Consider the following 20,934-nt stretch of genomic DNA (forward strand, 5'->3'; position numbering starts at 1 on the left):
CAAATGTTTACAGCAATTACAAGCCTTAATGATGGAGCGCTGGAGGGCAGGGAGGTGGTCACTGTGCTCCACTGTGTTTGGGGATGCAGTGCCCTCTAGTGGCCGCGTCTGTCTGTGCACCGGTGCCTCCGAAGTAATGGATGGGCCCTTGTCCCACACAGGGATGTTTATAGGGTATGTGGTGGGGAGGAGGGGGCGGAGTTCCTGGGTATTTGGGGATTAAAGGGTGAGAGAAAAGGTGACCTATTATTTCTCCCTTGAAGTAAATTTTACTTCATGTGAAGGATATCCAGGGGATTTTAATTTTCTGTCTCTCAGTTACTTCTGTATCTCACTGCGGATGTTTCTCCTTGGGATACATTTTATGGAATGACGTTACTCGTTAATTTCATACTATTTCTTTGAAAAAAAAAATGGTGCCACAACTTTTTTAAGTAACCAGGTGTTACTTCCCCATAAGTTTTTGTGTGGTGCCCAAGTGGCCACACAGAATTCATCACAGATAGTGTGCTCACGGAAGTCATTTTAGACTTGCTGTCCCCCTCTAGTGGTTGTTTCATGGGAACTCTTTCCCAGCCCCTGCTGAATCCTTTCTCTACAAAAGGAGGGCTGTGGGTTAATGAAATGCTTCTGACTGTAAGGGCCATGAGGGTCCTCCAAGAGACCCTCAAGCTCTCTGGCATGGTTTCTTGCACTGCAAGAATTTTTTAAACTTTGTCTTGGAAAGAAACACTGTGTCTTTTCTGATTTTTTTAAAATTTCATTTACTTTCTCAGTGAAAGAAGGCCCATTTTTCTAGAAATCATTTCAAGAATCCAAACCTCCCTTATCTCTGCCCAGTCCATATAGCCTATTGAAGAAGACTGAGGGCATGGCCAGGGGCTGGGTGGGGAGAGCCCTGCTAGACTGTGCTCACCTTACAATCACTCCCAGCCGGGGGGCTGACCAGGGCACCTAAACCTGAATGTGGATCAAGAGTTATAGGTGGCACTGAGTGCCTCTGGGGCTGGCCGGTGTGGGCTCCTGGGCCTCTCTGTTTGACACCATTCTTCTTTATGCTGTATGCACTTACACAGTTCTTATAACCTAGGAAAGGCTTCAGTTCAACTCTGGGTTTATTATTAAACAAAGTGCAAATGTGAAATAAATGATACGTCACGTTTACAGTCACCGAGTGAGTCCTTCACGTTAGTGTGAAGGAGTTTCTGGAGGAAGCTGCCTCACCCGCGTAATGAGGGTGTTCATCTGGGAAACAACAGTGTCGTAATGTCTCGTGACATTTCCAAATGGGCTCAGATTACGTAGCAAACCTGGGGGAGGAGCACAGAGAGCTCCCTGGACCCCACAGGAGAGAACCCTCTTAGAAAGTCTGTGAGCTGTAGCTTGCAGTCACCCTGTAAAACCCCTTTACAAACCCTTCTAGTCATTTTCCCCCAAAGATCTGGCCCATCAAGTACCACGTTCCTGAGCGGTCCAAGATGACCAGAACGAATGTTCTGTATCTGCCCCTTGTTTCTAGAAGCCCAGTGGTCTCCGTGAAATCGTTTCATGTTCAGGCCTGTAGCTGTGTCGTGAAGGGTCTGGGATCTCTTACGGAGCCCAAGGGCTTTGGTCAGTGGACTGTACTTCCATCTTTGTCTAGCATGAATAAGTTAAATGGGAAATCATGAACGCTTGGAAGACAAATTCCAAACCGTGTTTTCTTCCACAGGGAACAAAGTATTACTTATTTTCAGGTAGGCATTTCTTATCTTTGTCACCAAAAATAAACCAAGAATTTCTCTAACTACCTTTCACTCATCAATCAAAGCCTAATATTATAAATCGGTCTCTTTGCTTTGGAGGGCCCAAGCTCCCTCCCATCTTCCATGCACTGAAGAATAAGGAAGCAGAAAAGTCCTCTTCCTTCCCAGTGACTTAAAGGCTTTGGAATCGGACAAAACTGGATTCAAATCCCAGCACTTATAACATGCTAGCTGTGTGACCTTGAGGCTCTTGGCCTCGCTTTCCGCCTCCGTAAGATGGGTGCAGTGGTGGAACTCCATGCAGAGAGTTCTTGCATGGGTTCAAGGGGGCCCATGACAGATCTTACTTCACAGTTTAAGTAAATCTTACCTCTCCTTCTGATTAAAACTCTTATGCTGATGACTGGACATGTACTAGCCACTATGTTATGTGCTTTAAAAACATGTTGCCATTTATTTATTCCTCACACATCACCTGTAAGCACATTGAATATCTTCATCTTACGGATGAAGAAACTGAGTCCCGGAGTCATCACTGTTGTTACCGTTTGGATTGTTGACAGTCGCAGATCCCACACAGACACCACCGAGGCATCCCTCGGAGAGGGGATCGGGTTGCTGAGGAGTCTCCAAAAGGAAACAACCCGATCTCACGTGTGGAAGGTCATTTGAACCCTAATAGGTTAGAGGGAGGACGGGTTCCCCACATTGATGGGGTCGTCAGAGTCATGTCCCTAAGAGTGACATTTTGTGACCTTCCTAAGATTTGACTCCAGCACTCGGGGGCCACGAGATCACGCAAGACCTCGCTCTTCCACCTGCCTCATTGTCCCTTTTCATTTTGGATCTGGCAGGCAACTCCCCATCCGACGAGTCAGAGGAGCGGGAAAGAGACCCCAAGGTGCTGACGTTCCCAGAGTACATCGCCAGCCTGTCAGAGTCCGGCACCAAGCGCATGGCGGCTGGGGTCCGCATGGAATGCCAGAGCAAGGGACGATGCCCCTCCTCCTGTCCCCTGTGCCACGTGACATCCAGCCCTGACACTCCGGCTGAGCCAGTCCTGCTGGAAGTGACCAGAGCAGCCCCCATCTACGAACTGGTGACCAACAACCAGACCCAGAGGGTAAGAGGCCCGGGACTCGGGGGACTCAGGGAAGCATCAGCAACGACAGAGGCCTTTCGGGCGACAGGGTATAGCTGAGCTCCATGCTAACGTATGGATACTGAGATGTTTTGTTCAGCTAATCCAGGCACATAATTTGCTTAGATTTGCATGTTTGCATATTAAGTCAAAGCAGGGCCTCCACAACCCCCAAGGTAAGGACTCAGGAGTCACAGCTCAGCATCCGTGGAGGTCCTCGAGTGGCAAGCGCTAGGAGGAAGGAGGAGGATAGGGAGGTGTGGCATTCACAGCCACCAAAGCCATCATTCAGAAAGCCTCAGGGACAGTCATGGGGGAAGGCTGGCTCCCCTAACAGATCCCGAGCCTGGATGGCTGCAGCGAGACTAAGAGGAGTGTGTCCGGCATAGGTCCTAGAGGGAAGGGTCTGGTCTTAGCCCCGGGGGGATGGTTTCCTGCCCGTGGCTCTGACTCTAAGAACAAAGACCACAAAACACCACATCCGTGCAAATCTTCTGCCTTATGTTATACTGCGAGGTCATGACATGTTCCAAGCACCCCTCTGTTCTCTGTGTGGCTTCCTTTCCAAAGGTGCTGGGAAAATGAATGGAGCCAAAGGGACAAGCTGGAGAACTGTGGCAGAGGCAGGGGCTTAGCTCAGTCCCTAGCTCTCTGATCTCCTCAAGGACACAAAGAACAGAGTGGGTCACACTGACAATAGCAAGAAGAAAAGCATGAAAGCTCAGGGTATGGGGCTTCTGACAGCACAAGCAAAGGTGACCTTGAGGGACAAGACGTGGTAGAATCAGAGCAGAGAGCTCCTTACCTGCCTGAGAGCTCTGCCCATCCAGGTAGGGTGATAATTGCTTTCTCTTTCCTCTTTTAAGGGACACCTGGTGTATCACAGTTGTTTCACAGGTGATGCTCAGACCAGCAGGGAGCGATTCTGCACGTGTGTGCTGCTTTTGCCTTTCTGCCTCTGCCGATGATATTTCACTAAATGTTTGAAAATAAGGTTCCTCACAGGAACAAAAGGATAAGCGGTTCCTTTGGCCTATGAACCCCTCTTCATTCTGGTAGAAGTGACGGGGGAAGAAGAGCTTGGGAGAAGAGACCGTGGAAGGGGGGCTTGCAAGGATGACAAGAAGGAAGGGTTGATGTCACCATGGAGATCCAGTGTTGCAGTGGCTTTAATCCAGCACCCTTCCCTGTCCCGCTTTATTTCCTGAGAGCACCCAGGGCTGCTGCCGCTGGTGCCCCCAGAGCTCTGAGCACTTACCCCAGGGGTACACTCACAGAGGTGGGGGTACACTCACAGCACCACCCTATGGGACAAGGCAGGCAAAGTTGCAGAGTAAGGAAAAGCTGGGTGGGAGAGGAGGACAAAGACTCCCAGTGTCCTGCAGGGGTGTTGTGAGTAAAATGGGGAAGCTGTGAATTTGTGTCTTTAGCATCTATTTGTGGGAAGCTAAAGGAATTTGTGTCTTTAGCATCTCCCTCCCTGGATCTCCTACTGGCCAGACCTTGGCCCTTCCCTGTCTCCCTGCACAGGTTTTAAGAGCGGGGTTGGGAGAGACCATCCATCTGGCCATATTTGAACATTGTAATTTCTAAATACATAGACAAGGTGGCCCAAGGTGCTTGGGCCCACGATTCTTTTCTCTTATTCCTTAGATATAGTCTGTCTTCTCTCTTCATTCTCTCTGATCCTCTGCTTTTCCTTCCGATTTTCCCTTCCTCACAAAGAATGCAGATGTGGAATGAAGAAGCCAAAGAAGAGGGGTGCTAAGTCATGACACTAACTCAGTGTGTGTTCTTCTCTACCCCTCTGGTAGGTGTGGGGCCAAATTTTCTAACCTCTCTTGGGTTCCTTCTGTTGGACTAGATCATCCATGTCATATTTCGGTCTACTGATGAGCAGCAGTCTAGAACCCAGGAGATCCAACCATATAACCCACCAGGTATCTCCAACCCAACATCTCCCAGCCCAAACAGTTACCCTTGTGCCTCAGTCTCAGGGAAAGGGATTCTTTTCTATCAAGTTGCTGCAGCTGGAGGCCAAATAGGCTTCCCTGACTCTTCTTGTCACTTCCCAACATCTTTCTGTCACCAGGGTCACAGATCCTTTGACTCCATCCTCCTGTGATTGTACCTGCTCCCAGCCACCCACTACAGCAACAGCCCACCACCTCCTCGTTACAGTAGCCTCTTGCTGGGGTTCCCGTGAGGCCCATCAGAGTTCTCTGTCCCATGCAGACGTCCGATCCTGTAGCTGCAGGGCGATCCAGGGCTCTGCAGGATCTGCTAAACACGATCTGAAGTCCTTGGCCGATCGTTAGAAGGGCAGGTCATTGTCCAATTTGGTCCTTGCATACGTGGTTGAGTCGTGCCCCCTCTATGCTTTGTATTCTGTCCTCCAAATTTTAACTCCGGGTACCTCCTTACACACCACACATTTTCTGTTGTGCATCTGGCCCTTCAGACTCGTCCCTCTCTCTCCCAGGAATGGCCTCACCTACACTTCTGCCACAGGCAAGCTCTTGCTAGGACAGTGCTTCCAGGTTTCATCTCCAGCGTCCACAGCTGTGATCAGCCCTCCCTTATTCTCCCAGGCCAGCCCCGTTCCTTCAAGTGGCTCCCATTGTCTGTGTCCCTACATCTTTTGAAGCACGTATCACCTGCTGTTGTGAGGACTCATGTGTTTGTTTATGGATTTGTCCTGCAGACTCTGCGAAGCACTCATTCATCTATGGAATCCCAGTGCCGAGCAGCAGTGACACATAGCTGGGGCTCCGCTGAGTAAATGAGTGAAAGAAAGAAATGGAGGAATGACTAGATGGGTGAACTTAGCCTGAAAGTTCAGCTGCTTTCTCTAAAACAAAATAAGAACAAAAAATGGGAAAATCCTGGTTCTTTTCTGGAATCAGGATTAAACCCAATAACAAATGAGGATCCCCAAGCAATGCCTGCTACATTGTAGATACCAAGGAAAATGTAATTTTTTTTTCCTCTTCCTTTCCAGAAGGGCTCCTTCTTGAGTTCCCCTCTTCTACCCCATCCTACCTTCTGTAGTTACCAATAGCCTAGGATTCACGGAGTAGAAACTTATAGAATTGTGTGAACTGAAGGTGGAAAGTTAAAGCTTTTGAGGAAATGTCTGTCATCCTAAGTGTTGGTCCTTACTCCTTTGGGTTGAAAATCTGATCACACTGCTCCCCTGTTTAAAACACTTTAATGGCTTTCCCCTGCCCTTAGAATGTGACACTGTCCCTTACCATGGACCCCAGGGCCTCTGTAACTGGCCCTGTCCCCTCCCACTTGCGGAGCCCGTCTCTGCCCTTCACTCTAGCTCTGACAGCCAGAGGAGCCTTCTCTCAGTTGACTTTAGAGGTCTAGTTTCACCCAGGCTGAAGGCATCTTAATACTGGTTTTTCCACCTGGGACACTTCCCCATCTTTTCTGACCAGATAACTCTTGATCTGTCCTTCCAAGTTCAGATAAAAATGCACATCCTCATGGAAACCTTCCCCAACCCCTCCGTGAGATTATCTCCCTTCCTTGTCCCTCCTGTCTTAATTCACCCTTTTCCTTTAGAGTCCTTGCCACCAGTCCTAGTAATAGTCCTTCCATAGTCCTAGTAATTTGGTTACTTATGTAACTTTTGCTTGTTTATTATTTGGCTGCAAGATTATGTGGGCAGGGGCTGAGTATATCTAAGGTCCACTGTATCCTTAATGCTGAGCCCAGGAGCCGGACCCTTACAGGTGCTTACCTAGTAATTGTTGACTAAATGCTGTATGCGGGCAGTCACAATTTCCTGTTTATTCTGCTTCTCTCAGGGAAAGTCGGTTTTCTTAGTTTAAGAAAGTGTACTTTTGATTCGAATTTGGTTCAGTCAGGCAAAGTATGCAGTGAGCACCTACAGCACACAGGGTTTCCGGCTGGTAGCTGGCCGGGGACCAGTCACATGGAGCTCAGGCTCTGGTGTGGCCCCCACTCACTAGGCTCTGACCCTGAGTAAGTCACTAACCTCCCTGACTCTAAGCATCCTCCACTGTAAATCCTGTTTACCACGGAGCTCAAACTACAGTGTTAGCCTGAAAAGGGCCTTGAAATTCTAAAACTACACACATATTATAGTGATAATCAAGAATTGGTCCCTGTTCCCTAGAAGCTCCCAATCAGGGGGGTGGGTGGGTGGGAAAGGGGTTAATATGGAAGTTTATTTCAACTGTTCTAACCTAAGATGGCCTACAGGAAATCCTGGAGGCACATCACCTAGGGTATCAGCTTTGAGCTTGGACATCTCCATTTTTATAGAGTTATCTATCACTTTTTTGCTTATTCTCTTGTTTTCTCTTTTTCTTCCTTCCTTCTTTCCTTCCTTCCTCCCTCCCCCCCCCCCCCCCACCCACATCCCCTCTTTTCAATTTTTTTGGCCAAAAATTTTCCAAGATGACTGCTGCTTAATTTCTCTAATTTACTAATTCTGTGTGGGTTTGGTAAGAGTGGGTCAGAGAGAAGAGACTCACAGGAAAACAGAGGCTGCAGACAACGAGCTGACGCAGAGAAAAAGCTGATCTCGGCCAGAGTGGACGGCCACATGCCTTGTGGCCAGGCTTGCCCTCTCCCTGTCCCCGGGCTGGGGTAGAGGCAACAGGGCCCCACTAGGGTTCAGTGTCCATCAGGATCTGTTTCACCGGGAATTGCCCCATCTCAAGTTCTGTTCCCTGATTTGTCTAATTTTATCCGTTTGTCCTTTCATCGACTAGGGCAGTATCTGCTGTGAAGTCACTGTATGTAAATAATTTTTCTAGGCTCTGTGGCATTTATTTGCTTCCGTAGAGGACCCAAGCCTGTCCTCCAGACACAGTACTGATCGCTGATGTTTACTGATGACCGAGGCACTATTTATACGTGACTAATGCGTGCAGTGCACAGGTCCCTTGCTCTGCCCTGTGGTGTCTATTGTTTTGTGGAATCATCACCACAGCCCAGTGGGGAGAGTGCTGTTTCTGTCCCGTGTTTCCCATTGAGGAGACCAAGTTGGTCTAATTTGCTGCATGTCCCATGGCAGGGACTGGCCGAACTGAAGTCCTGACCCAGGGCGGAGGCTCTGGAGCGCAGTTCTTCACCTGTGCGTGGCGCGGTGCCTGCCTTCCACCAGGAAAGAGAGGCCTCACAGGCACGTACAACCCAAGGCAGAGCTGCCTAAATACTGTACATGAGGGACAAGGCACGTGAAGGAATGCAGCGGAGGCCGTGCTGCGCAGGACCCAGAGGGCAGACGAGACTGCCCAGAGAGGCATTTGAGAAAGGGCCGAGTGCCTCAGGGCAGATGGAAGAGGAGTCAGGCCAGTGCGTGGTCAAGAGGTTATTGTTGCTAGGGCCCTGGGTGTGGCGTGATGGACGGACGGAGAAGGAGGGAGAAGTAAGACTTACTTCCAGGGTGACAGCCCTCGACCACAGGGGTGAACCGGTACACTAATGGGACAGCAGCACCCGGGAGGTCCTGTGAGGTCTGGCTTCCCAGAATCGGTCTCTTGGGGTAGGAACTGTAGGTCAAGAAAATGGTGACATGGGGTTCCAGCCTACTGGCTGGAAGTTCTCTAGAACCAAGCAGACCCTGGATTGTGTCTCCTGACTCCGGTGACACAGCCCTGGCTCCCGGACACTCATCCTTCCTTCTCTTACAGCTCTTACAGGAGGCCATCATGAGCTCACTGTGGTGCTCGGGGACTGGGGATGTCATCGAGGACTGGTGTCGATGCGATGCCACGGCTTTTGGAGTGGATGGACTCCCCACCTGTGCGCCTCTCCCGCAGCCTGTGTATGTCTCCCCTTCTCTGCCTCTGTTGCGTGCCCACTCCACTGGGTTCTGCAAACATCTCTTAGAGAGCATCCACTCATGGGAAAGCAGGAAGCTGGGTGCCAGGGAACAGGAAGAAAAACGCGAGGCCCTCAGCGAGCCTTCGATCTTAGGGGAGGCTGCCCACAGAGTGTCACCGTAGAAGACATGGTCTGATGAGGGTTATCAGAGACATTTAGGTCAAGTGTGAAAGGAATGGTCATGTCTGAATTTGGGGCATGGTGAAGGCTTCACGAAGGAGATGGCACTTGAATTTCTCCCTGAAGGTAGAGAGGGTAGGACAGCACGGGCAGAAGATCAGATGGGTAAAGTGACGTGGCAGTGAAGGAAGTGAGAGATCGGTAGTGAGACTCTACGAGGCCAGTGACACATTTCCGGGGTAGCAGCACTGTGTGGAGCCGTTAGGTACTGTTACTGCTTCTGTTTAAGAGACAAGGAAATGCATTCAGATGGGCTGAATGGTTTTTCCAAGGTCATCAAGCAGAAAGTAGAGCTGCCACCCCTAAGAGGCTGTGATCTCAGCCATGATAGTGTGGAGAGGACATGATGAAAAGATGACTTTGGGTAGAACCAACGGCGGTGGCAGGGGGAGGGGACTGTGGGCGACTCACTGGTGTGGGAAGGAGAAGGAGGGAGAAGTTGAGAATGGACCTATGACTTCGGCCCCGGTGGCTGGGAAGACGAATAGGTCACAGCTGAGAAAAGAAGCATCAGGGGATATGCAGGTTTGAGGAGGAGGTGGGTGTCCGGTTGGACTCATCTTGGAGACAGAGCAGGGAACTTCTACTGAGATGTTCAGTGGTCAGAGGGAAGGATGGCTTGGAGAAATAGACACGAGAGATAAGAAGACTTAAATCAACCCCAAAGAAATGAACAGTGGAACCACAGGTAGGAGAAAGAATGCTCCCGAATAAGTATCAGCTGGGAAGAGGAGAGGATTGGAGATGGCAATTGGGGCTGTCTGCATTTGAGGGGTGAATAGAACACAGAGGGCTGCAGAGGTGGTTCAGGATGAACGTGTCTAATTTCCTTGCTCTCAGGCGAAGGCTGAGCAGAACTGGCAAATCCCTGTAAGCCCTGACAGGCTAAGGCCTGAGGCAGGCACCCACTTAGCCTCTACTGTGGCATGTGCCCTGGCAGTGAAGCACAGAGATACAGTTCTCATAAGGAGTGCTGGCAGGAACAGCTGGTGTCGCATGGCCCCATGGGTGGCTGAGGCAAAGAAAGCCCAAAGGGAGGCTCAGGACCCTCAGGAGTAGGAGGGCTGAGGCAGCAGGATTGAGCCAGCAGGAGGACACCAGCAAGCGAGAGGCTGGTCCTGTGGCTGCTGCCCTCCGGCCTGTTGCAGGGACGTGCTGGTGGGCATCGAAGAGCCAGGACTGACCGGAAGAGAACTGAGAAAGAGGAGAGCACAACAGTAGACAGCGCAAACCAACGTCTTCTCTTGTCTACATGCCCTCTCTCTGTGGGTAGTTTTAGATACACCAGTGCTTGGATTCCTGCTCTTTTAAGAGGGCATGACTAGGGCCTCTTGAGTCAAAAGAGAATCAAGCTCATTATTAGTCATAGTCCTTTCTTCTGGTTTCAAGGGAGCCACTAGAAGCAGATGGTGCTTCTGGATGGATGCACCCACTAAGAAAACTACCTGAATTTTGACACAACACTGAAGCCACTAAACAGTTATCATCAAGTGGACACAAGATCCCACCACTGGTGTCTTAGGGCTGATTTCTTTTTTAAGCCTGCGTTTACGGTATGTTATTGATAACGATCAAATTGGGCTAAATTTCCATAAGCAGGAACATTTATCAAGGATTTCACTTCTCTTGTCAACTTTAATCACTTCCTTTAGTAGCAGACCTTAGTTTCTTGAACGTTTCTTGGTAATGGGAAATAGAAATGCTCTCCGGTTTTACACGAGTCTATGTAAATCACGCATGCTGCTGTTTTCTCAGTAGAGGCCGGCTTTCCACATTTTCACAGAATCTGACTTCTCAGAAAGGCTTAGTTACGTACTTAAGCTTCCTAATGCTTTTTTCTTGAAAATAGCACTCGGCATATGACTCTAATTAATGAATTTGTCAATATCCGCACTGTTTTGGGTCTAGTCCATCTTTCATGTCATAGGCAGACTATGCAGTCCTTCATAGCAAGCCACTAAGCAGCATGTGTTTTGCATTACTTTCCCACTGGTTGAATTCCTTGCTATTGCTCCCACAGCCTCCCATGCTTTCTTCTTAAAGTTCTTATCACACGTTATTACAGTCACATGTATCATTGTATGTTTTCTGTTGACCACCCCACGGAAGAAGGTAGCTGGAGCTGGCTCGTGCACCGCTCCTTCTTGAGCACCAAGCGCATTCTGATATGTGATAGGTGCTCAACAAACATTTGCTGAATTGAAATGGACCATTGCCTTGGTGTGCTCCGCCTGTAGCACCTGGCCCAGTGACCCCCTGAGACCGGAGACAGACATCTGTGGGCTGAGTAAAGAGCAGAGGTCGATGGCTATGGGAGGTCGTGAGATATGGGGACCAAGGATGAGGGTGAATGGCAGGGATGGTGTGTGACAGAGGGAGACTGGAATGAGCAGGGGCTGGGAGAATCCCCAGAAGTCAGTGGTCTAGAAAGAAACCTGGAACTGGAAGCAAGTGAAAAATCTGAGATCCACCTGTGAAGTCGGAACAAGGCAACAGATTGAAACCACTTGGACCATGAGGAGATCCGTACCACAGACGTCAATAACGTGTAGGGAGTCTCCGCAAGGCACAAGGATGTATGAAATGGCAAGGCCAAAGAATGGACAAAATGGATAATTTGCATGGAAGGAGGAGATTCTGAATTGGGAAAAGCAAAGAAAGACTGGAGTTAGGACAATCAGGATGTTCAACGAAACCCAAGAGCAGAGAAAGAACCTGAAATTGGAGCCCAAGTTTGCAGCCATAGGACATCACCCCGAGGAGAACTTGACCTGTGGACAACTTTCTCTTGCCCAGTAACGCCCTCCAGGAGCATGGCCTCCAAATTGAGCCTGTCACAAGGCCCAGCGAGCAGAAGGTATCAGGAAGAAAATCTATTAGTGTTGATAGTGAGAGAAGAAGCTGGGGATCCCCCCACAGGGCAGATCCTGATAACACTATGGAAACTAAGCTGACCTTGGCCTTGTTAAGGCAGGGCTCTCCCAGATACCGCCTCAGTGAGCCATGGTATGAACTTTATCGGCACAGTCTCCTATTTTTAAGAGCAAATCCAGAAATTACATTTCCAGGCCCTATACCCGGCCACCCAGAAGGCTTGGTCCACTGACCCTATAAGTAGACGCTCATTCATCTTTGATTCACCTACTTACTTACTTATTTGCAAACAGACATTGAGTTCCTAATCTGTAACAGGCACTTAAGAGTAATAAAATACAGATTCCGGGGATCTCCAAGAACCATGGCTCTCTAGTAAAGGAGCCAGGTGCTCAGAGAGATCCTTGCAGTGGTTGGTTGGGAAAGGTTAGAAGGAAGACGGGAGTGTGTCACCATTGAGAAAGTGGCCAGCATCGGAAGGGCACTGCAGGACTTGACAGGGTCCTCACGTCATGTCTCTTCCTGTGTTGTACTCAGGCTGAGACTCTCCACGGTTCATGAGCCCAGCAGCACCCTCGTGGTCCTGGAGTGGGAACACTCAGAGCCTCCAATCGGGGTGCAGATTGTAGATTACCTCATCCGTCAAGAAAAGGTCACAGACAGGATGGACCACTCCAAGGTGGAGACAGGTGAGTCTCTTTGACTTCATGGGTTCATCTCAATCCATTGGTAAAAGGAAGAGAAAAGAAAAATGTCCTGCCTCCTGGTCTATGCTCCAGGTCCCCGGTGTCCAAGGGCAGTGCAGGAGAAGCTGGGGATGGGAGTGTGTGCAGGGAGGGGGGAACAAGAACAGCCATCTCATCCATTTAAGAGTTTTGCATGGTGAGCCTCTGACAGAGTCTTGTTTTGATTTTGTTTTTCTTTTTGTTTATTAAAGAGGTGTCCATTTCATTGCCTCTAGGCACACTCACAAAGAAACAATACAGTACACTAGTTATCCTAGCCCACAATTAGGAAACAATTCTGTGCTAACCAATGCCATGATTACAGAAAAAAAAAAATTCCTTTGCTAATAACCCCCCTCTGGGCAAAAGCATGAGCAAACAGATGTGCTTACCCCATGTCTTGTCCTAAAGCAAACTCTGCAGTTGCCAGGTCCCGCTAGAAGAGGGAAGTCTTCAAGAAGTGGAAACACCCCATGAACAATGTCCCATGTCTTAGTATTTTGCTGCCTACATGTAGGGAAAGGTCAACATAAATCATCCCTAAAACCCACGCGTGAGTGTGGTCCCCCACAGGATGGTGGCGTCCGCAGTCTGAGCAGGGTAAATGAGCTCTCCCGAAATGGTCAGCGAGCTAGGGAGACACATGCGCGGCCTTCTGGCACGGAGAGCTGTCCACTGCTACCTCCGAGGCCCTGTCCCTGATGTGTACAGGTGCTGCAAAGGGCTGGCAGGGACCACTGCCCACAGCAGCTGCTCCCTGCCCTTGCCAAGAACATTTCATAAAAGAACTCACACATGTGCGTACAACTTGCCATAGTTGTTTCTGAACTCACTCTGGACAAATGGCTCTAAATTGATTAAATTTACTGAAACAGAAAAGACAATTCCTTCTAGGTCTTTTTTCTCTACGAGAAATTCAAGAAGACTGGGGACCAAGGATCAAGCAGCTCTCATGTTAAGTTCTCATTGAACTAGTGCCATCTCCTTGCTTGGCCAGCATGTTTCTCATGGCCTTTTCCATTCCTCCCCACCCACCCACCCCCGGACAGAAACAGTACTGAGCTTTGTGGACGACATCATCTCTGGAGCAAAGTCTCCTTGTGCCATGCCCGCTCAGGTGCCAGACAAACAGCTCACCACCATCTCTCTGATCATCCGATGCCTGGAACCGGACACCATCTACATGTGAGTGACATACGCTTGCCTAGCTGTTTCTTACCCTGAATGTCCCATGGCTCTGAGCTCCTTCCTTTTTGTGCTTGAGTTCCCTCAGAAACTCAGAAAGATATTTTGAGTTTCTCAAGTCTTATCCTGATTGGCGTTATAGAGAACTTTCTAGGGACTAGAAAGGGAGGATTAAGAAAGGCAGGAGAGCCCCATCCTTCGAAGAGTTTGCAACACAGAAAGGAAATATACAAACAACTCACTTTAATATCAGATAGGAAGACATAGGGGCTAGATGGAAGGACAAGGATATGTGGAAGAGAAGAGAAAGGAGTGGCTCATTCTAACGAGAGCGGATATTACTTACTTGGGTCGTGTAGAATTTCAGTAGGTAGAGTGATGTGGGAAAAGGCAGAGCAGCCTACGGAACCAGCAAAGGCAAAAGCAAAGAGGCATGAAGATGAGTAGCAGGTAGTCCAATCGCGTGGAAGCAGATGGTGAGTACAAGGGAATGGAAGAAAGTGATTCTGGAAAAATAGAGTGAAAGCTCTACGTCAAGGGAGATTATTAATTTTTTTTTTTCAGATGAAAACTGTAGAATAGCAAGAACTCTGGTTTAGGAAGCTAGTTCCAGTGACTTTGAAATAGTTTATAGAGGCAGAGATGGTCAGCATGTTTCTCCAAAGAAAACACTGTGGACTCCTATCTCATGGCACTTGGAATAGCCCCATTCTCCCTGGAAGAGCTTCCTCATTTCTCCCTGTGCTCCTGGAACAATAGGAAAGTAGTTGTGAAGCAGAGACATTTAAAAAAAAAAAAGCACCAAAAGAGGAGAGAGACTTAAAGAATCCAAGTCATGATGAGAAAATTGGGAGAAGGGATCAAGGCAGAATCCCTGGTGATGTAGTTCTGGGACCTTTGGACACCATAGGTGTGAAAAACATTTTACAGTTTACAGATGAGGTCACAAGAATAGAATCAAATTAGCCAGAATAAATCACTTCCATTTCCACAGGTAAAGAATTCAAAGGTTAAAAACAACCCACCAGAAATGTGAGTGGCATGGATTCCAAGATGAACGTAGATGCTTAGGCTGAATGTCTTCCATAGAGGAAAGAGATGTAACTGGGGGCCCTACTAGTAAGATACATAAAGGCAAGGGATATTCTAGAGGAGCTGGAAAATACAGAGAGATGGAAAGTTTGATACCAGGACAAGGGAAAGCTGGCCTCCTTGGGATTTTAGTTCTCTTGCTACTGGGCAGCTATGGCCCTTTATGAGGAAGGAAACAGGCAGAAAGAGGAAAGATTAGAGACAATGCAGTAAAATGCCTCAAATTCAGTGAAATTGGAATTCTCACTTATAATAAGAGCTCACTAATTCCTGTTACTTAGTCACAACTGTTAATTAGGAACTGTGAAATTCCTGTGGACCAGCCCTTACCCGTCTTGGGACCCTCCCCACGTTGGCCTGATTTGGCCACGTTTCCTGAACAAAGACCCGAGACGGATACCTTCTCCCAGTCTGCTGTCTTCGGTGAACCTCCAGCGTTGCCCTCTTAGGTCTCACAAGCACCAACTTTCTGTCTGTGTTGAGGACGTTAGAGTCCCAGACAGTGCGTGGAGCTGCGGGAAGAAGCTGCCGGCTAGGGGGCGCTCCACTAGGTGGCGCTGCAGATCACGCGAAGACGGCAGTGGCGGGCCTAAGGGCGCCGGTCCTCCTTGGAGCTCAGAGGGCAGATCTTCAGAGCCTGGCACGAGGAGAAAGGCCCGGGTTAATTGTTGGAAACACATGGCCCCAAGCCTGGTTCTGTTTCTGAGCACTAGTCATTGTAAGCAGGATTGCAACGAAGTTTCCTTATTATTAAAAGGGAGAGTGCAGCCTTCGTTTATGGGGTGCTTACTGTGTGTGCGAGTCCCTGGCGACCTTTGCGGACCCTGCAAGGTTGGAGTCTTGCTCTGGTCTTCTAGTTGAGGAAACTGAGCTTCAGCAACACGGAGTGACTTCCGCAGAATGGCAAGCTGGTTGTCTGGGGTGTGGCAGAGGTTAAGAATTGAATCAGGGGGGCGCCTGGGTGACTCAGTGGGTTAAAGCCTCTGCCTTCGGCTCAGGTCATGATCCCAGGGTCCTGGGATCGAGCCCCGCATCGGGCTCTCTGCTCCGCAGAGAGCCTGCTTCCCCCTCTCTCTCTGCCTGCCTCTCTGCCTACTTGTGATCTCTGTCAAATAAATAAATAAAAATCTTAAAAAAAAAAAAATTGTATCAGGGCCTGCCTTTCCTTCACTGACCACCTCTCGCTCCGCAGCCGCTCCAGGCTGCTGGAAGGATCTAGCAGCACAATGGCATTTCCTCACGTGAAAACGTGGAGCTGGCTCTTCTTCCCCTGGGCTCTGCGGAGGTAGCCGTGCGTCTCAGCATCGCTGGCTTATTTTGTCCGCCTGCCCATTTTATTAAATGCAGTTAAGAAACATGATACAGAGAATTCTGGGCCCACAGTACATAAACATTTAAGAATTCCGTGGTTGAAAGGGATCTTAAAGTGTGCCTGGTTCAATAGTTTAGTCTGCAGAGAAGGAAACTGAGGCCAGAGCGGGGAGGTGGCTGCCCTTCTAGCCTACCTGCTCGTCACAGCCTGTGCTCCCAGGAGAACCACAGCCTTCGGGCGCGTTGGGAGCGGACAGATAGTTTGGAAAAGGGGAGCTGCCCCGGAGCCATCAGCAGAATCCGCCACGCTTGCACAGGGACACATGCAAGTAGCACACGAGCAGTCAGCCCTGGACACAGGGCACCAGGGTGCTCCTTGCACACCAAGTTTTAGGAGCCAGAGCCAGGCTGTGTTCGTTCTCACTCACACACACACCTTACACACTCTCATTCTCATAACCACTCTCACACACACCTTCATAGATCACTCACACACACCCATACTCTCACACTCCACACACTCACTGTCATATCCCACACACACTCATATACCCCACGCTCTCTCACATCCACATTCACTCGCTCTCTCTCACACACACACACACACACACACTCTCACACACCCACATACTCTCACACCCACAAACACTCTCCACCCACACACACACCCTCTCTCACACAGACACTCACACTGTTCATCACAGGCTCTAAGGACAGGCTGAACAATCCAGCTGGGCAGTCTCGGACGAGGCAGTAACTGTATTTCCACGTCAACCCTCCGGCTTGGGAGTAGGGCTTCTCTCTCCTGTGCACTCATTCCAGCTCACCTTCTTACTGTCCTGTGAGTGCTCGATGGTGGAAACCACAATGCTGACAATGAACAGAGCAACCCTTCCCGAAGTTAGTGCATGTGCTACTTCCCCATGAAAATATGGAAAGTGCTCCCTGGGCTTTGGTAGTAAATTTAAGCTGGCTGCTGTCCGCATATCCCCCAGGACCTGCGGAGCTGGCCTGCTGAGGAATGGCTCTGAGGATAAGCACCATCTCTACTTAGAAGGTTAGAGGAAGCATCTTCTTTCCTAACACCTTGCTTTGCTATTAAAAATAGTAGGGCTCAGGACTCTAAATTTTGTACTAATTGCCCCTATCAGAATAATTGAGAATTGACTTAAGCACAGGCATTTTCATCCCAGCTGGGGATCCGATCGAGTGAGTGGGGAGCTTACTTCGAGGAGGGCATGGAGCAAAGCTGCCGTGGGAGCAGCTGGGGTGGGGGTGGGGGTCACACCATGCCAGGCTCCCAGGCACCGAAGCAGGGGGTCCCATTGGTAACCAGTTTGGTGCCCGAGGCTTTGGACATTTCTCACCACAGTCCAGGGACCCTGCTAGAAATGAAAGGGTTATGTAAAGGTGGACCACGACAAGTGGCTGGAAGCCAGCTACAGACTGGCTAGAGCAGGTGATGTCAGTCAGGTAAGCGGCATGACATCAGGTTCCAGCCCTGGCCGTGCTCAGGACCCTGGAAGGTGGAGGGGAAAAGATAAGGCAGAGCTGTCTCCCAGAGGATAGTGCACCAGGCAGGCTGGATCACAGCCAAGGAAAACCAGGGCAGGGACGCAGGAGCAGGACTCAGACACGTGGTGGGGAGGGGCAAGGAAGGAGGAGAAGCTGGTGGTGAGAACTGGGGCCTGGGGCCGCCGGCGCTAGCCGCATGGTGCCCGTGTACTGGCCAGGGAGGGAACAGCGCTTCCTACTTCCCGACTCTGGTGAGAAGTGCCTGCCAACAGCAGAGTCACACAGAGTGTGCCACAAAGATCAGGTGGCCCACCCTTGGAGGGGGAGCCGGACTTCTTAGGCCTCAGGGTCTCCTGGGAGAGAGGAAGTTCGCTCGGACCCTAGGGGGCCACCCCAGCCCAGCTTGCAGGATGGTGGCTATCCTCACAGGCTCTCCTTTCTCTCCCTAGCAGTCTTGCTCCGTGGAGGGGCCGCAGGTGTGTGTGGGCGTGTCCATGTGTGGGAATCCCAGATAGCAGGTGTGGGTCTACAGGCTGCACTGGCCGCCTCTGGGCCCATCCCTGAGAGACTTAGTTCGAGAGAGTCTGGAGTGGGTGGGCAGTGGAAGAGAGCTGAGACCTGGCCTGAGACCCGGGTTGTAGGACAAGACTCAGGATCAGAGCCAGGTCAGGATCCAACAGGCCGATCGGATGCCCCAGCTGCCGTTTGGTGGCCTCAGTCACAATTCTAGGAACAGTACGTACCAGGTGGGCTGATCAGGTGTGTGGGAGGGCCAGATGATGAAAACATTTCGGGGGGGCTGCCACTGCTAGGGATCCAGGCAGCCCCTCAGAAGCTGGGAGGGGCTGGTGTGGCGCAGGGAGCCCACTCAGACCAAGGAGGGAAGGGGCACGGGGACTGAAGGGATGCAGGTGGCTGGAATTTGGACCAGGGTCATGGTGGGGCTTAGTATTGGGCAAAGAAGGTGGATCTGACCCAAGGAGGAGAAGCCAGTGAAATGGACTGAGCCTCCTGGGGCAGGGAGGAGGGCAAGCCCAGCGCTGGCCTGGGCCTGACGGACAGCCAGGAGGCCAGGCAGTCCCATGCAGTCCCCAGCTGTGGTCCCGGCCCCACCCCCAACCAGATCATCACATTCTCAGCAGCGGCCCTTCAGACCCAGTCCAAGTTCTGGCCCAGGTGTCTTCAGATACATATGCCTCCCCTGGGCTCAGGTGCCTCAGTCTCCCCGAGAAGGCTTGTGAGAGCACCTCTAGAGATTCTGCCGTAGTCGGGCTGGGGTTGGGCGGGAGAGTTCTCGTTGCTGCCACGTGCCCAGGGGATGCTGATGCTGCTGGTCTGAGGGTGCCTGGTTGGGAACCACGGCTCTGTGCCCTGCGGCAAACCCGTCCCTACAGAGTGTGGCCATCAGCCGGGGCCTCAGCTCCTCTCTGCTAACGACGCCTTCCCCTATTGGCCAGGTTCACCCTGTGGGGAGTGGACAACACCGGACGGCGCTCCAGGCCCAGCGACGTGATTGTGAAGACACCTTGCCCCGTGGTGGATGATGTCAAAGCCCAGGGTAAGTGACACTGAGGCCAGCAAAGCCTGCAGAGGGACTCCCCTGGGGCCTCCCCTCACTGTGATGGAAGCGGGAGCAAGGGAGTCAAACAGAACCACACACAGTTCAGCGGAGAATGGGGAGAACTCAAGGCCCACCCCGGAGCAGCCCGTGTCTCCGGCAGAGATCCTCCCGGTGCCCCCATTATCTCACACAGTCTGGGGGCCAGGGAGCCGGGAGGACAGGCTGATGGAAGCCCTGGGCACACACGGTAGCACACCCGGTGCTGAGGTCCATGGAGTCCCTGACTGACCTCTACCCTCAGGAGTCCTCTCTTCATATGTGTGTGTCCATCTGCAAAGTTCTTTTGAAAGAAAACACAGGCTACGGATGTAGACATCTGTGCAAACAGCACACTTGCTGGAGCTCCCTTTCCTCACAAGGCTCCCCAGCGGGTCTCAATAGTGTCCCTTGCTCGGAGGAGTAGCACATGCCCTCCGCAGCCAGGATCTGGTCGTCCCGGGCACCCCTTCCGGGGGAAGAACAAGAACAGAGCTCTGGCCAAGCACTGTAGGCTCGCCAGGGGACCAGGGCTGATGCGCATGTGAGTGAGGACTCGGGCCATCGCAGGGAGCTCAGGCTGTGCAGGTCTCAGCAAGGGAAACAGTGTGGCCACGCTGACGACTGGCCCCTCACATCGCCTGAGAGATGGCTCCAGGCTCCAGGGGCATCCAGCTGCCCATGAGGGGCACAGGCCTGCAGGGATCAAGGGGTACGCACAGTGATGTGAAAGCACGGCGGGAAGTGGCCAGGTCCACATTAACTAACCACCAATGCTGCAGCACTTTACAGCTTTTGGAAGGATTCTCAGATTCATCGCCTCATTTGATGTGTGTGACACAGCTCTTTTCAACCTAGGAATCTGATCATATTAAGGCCCTGCCTTCAAACTCGGGAATGGATTGCCATTCTTCTGTGACAAAGACCAAAATACTTAACAGACACATTAGGACCCACTTTTCCAGCTTCTTCTCATCCACTCTCCCCATCAATCTCTGCAGTTCAGCCTCACTGCCTTTCTCAGGTCCTCCACACATTCCCACTCCTACCACCGGCCCTTTGCACGTGTCCATCTCATTACTCTGACCACCCTTCACCCCCATCCCTGATTAATGATTAGCTCCTCTTAGCCAGCAGATTTCAGGTCAAGTGTCCCTTTCTCGAGGCAGTCAAGAGATCAAGGGTCACTGCCAGATGTTCTCACAATATCATGTTACTTTCCTTCAGCACATTCATCTCTGTTATTAGAATCACGTGTTCAATATCTACCTCCCTGGACAGCGAGCTCCAGGAGAGCAGAGTCCCTTTTGGTTTACCAACTATTATGTCCCTAACCCTTAGAAGGAAGGCAGCATGATGACTAGTTACCAACAATCTTGGGCTCTGGAGTCAGACCACCCAGCTTCACACCCCTGCTCTGCTATGTACTTGACCTTGAGCAGTTTACTTCACTTCATGCTTCAGTTCATGCCTCAGTTTACTACTCTATAAAATGGGGGAAGGGATAATAGTTCCCTACCTGATATGATGCTAGTAAGAATTAAATGAATGAATTTACATTATTTTTTTAAGTGTCCATCCCATAGTAACTGTTCAGTAAATGCTGGGGAATATACATCCTAACGTTGTGCTCCTCGTAGTCAACCTGACACAGCAGGAGTCAGGGGACATAATGAGGTGACTTCAGCGGTACCAGCAAAA

The 20,934-nt window shown here is 50.5% G+C and overlaps 1 protein-coding gene across 6 annotated transcripts in view; it reads left to right on the top strand.

The window, feature by feature from the left end:
- The window catches only part of LOC111150676 (astrotactin 1), a 320,695-nt gene that overhangs the window by 284,659 nt on the left and 15,102 nt on the right, over positions 1-20,934 (top strand). For all 6 annotated transcript variants that reach the window (XR_002640811.1, XM_022508208.1, XM_022508210.1 and 3 more), the window contains 5 exons: positions 2,600-2,868; positions 8,562-8,695; positions 12,346-12,497; positions 13,583-13,718; positions 19,094-19,194. Coding sequence is in view for 5 of the 6 variants with exons in the window: in XM_022508208.1 (XP_022363916.1) it covers positions 2,600-2,868; positions 8,562-8,695; positions 12,346-12,497; positions 13,583-13,718; positions 19,094-19,194 (792 nt within the window). In the remaining variant the exon portion in view is untranslated. The remainder of the gene's footprint in view (positions 1-2,599; positions 2,869-8,561; positions 8,696-12,345; positions 12,498-13,582; positions 13,719-19,093; positions 19,195-20,934) is intronic.

This window comes from Enhydra lutris, unplaced genomic scaffold, assembly GCF_002288905.1.
Source record: "Enhydra lutris kenyoni isolate GAN:26980312 unplaced genomic scaffold, ASM228890v2 scaffoldscaffold24, whole genome shotgun sequence".
NCBI lineage: Eukaryota > Metazoa > Chordata > Mammalia > Carnivora > Mustelidae > Enhydra > Enhydra lutris.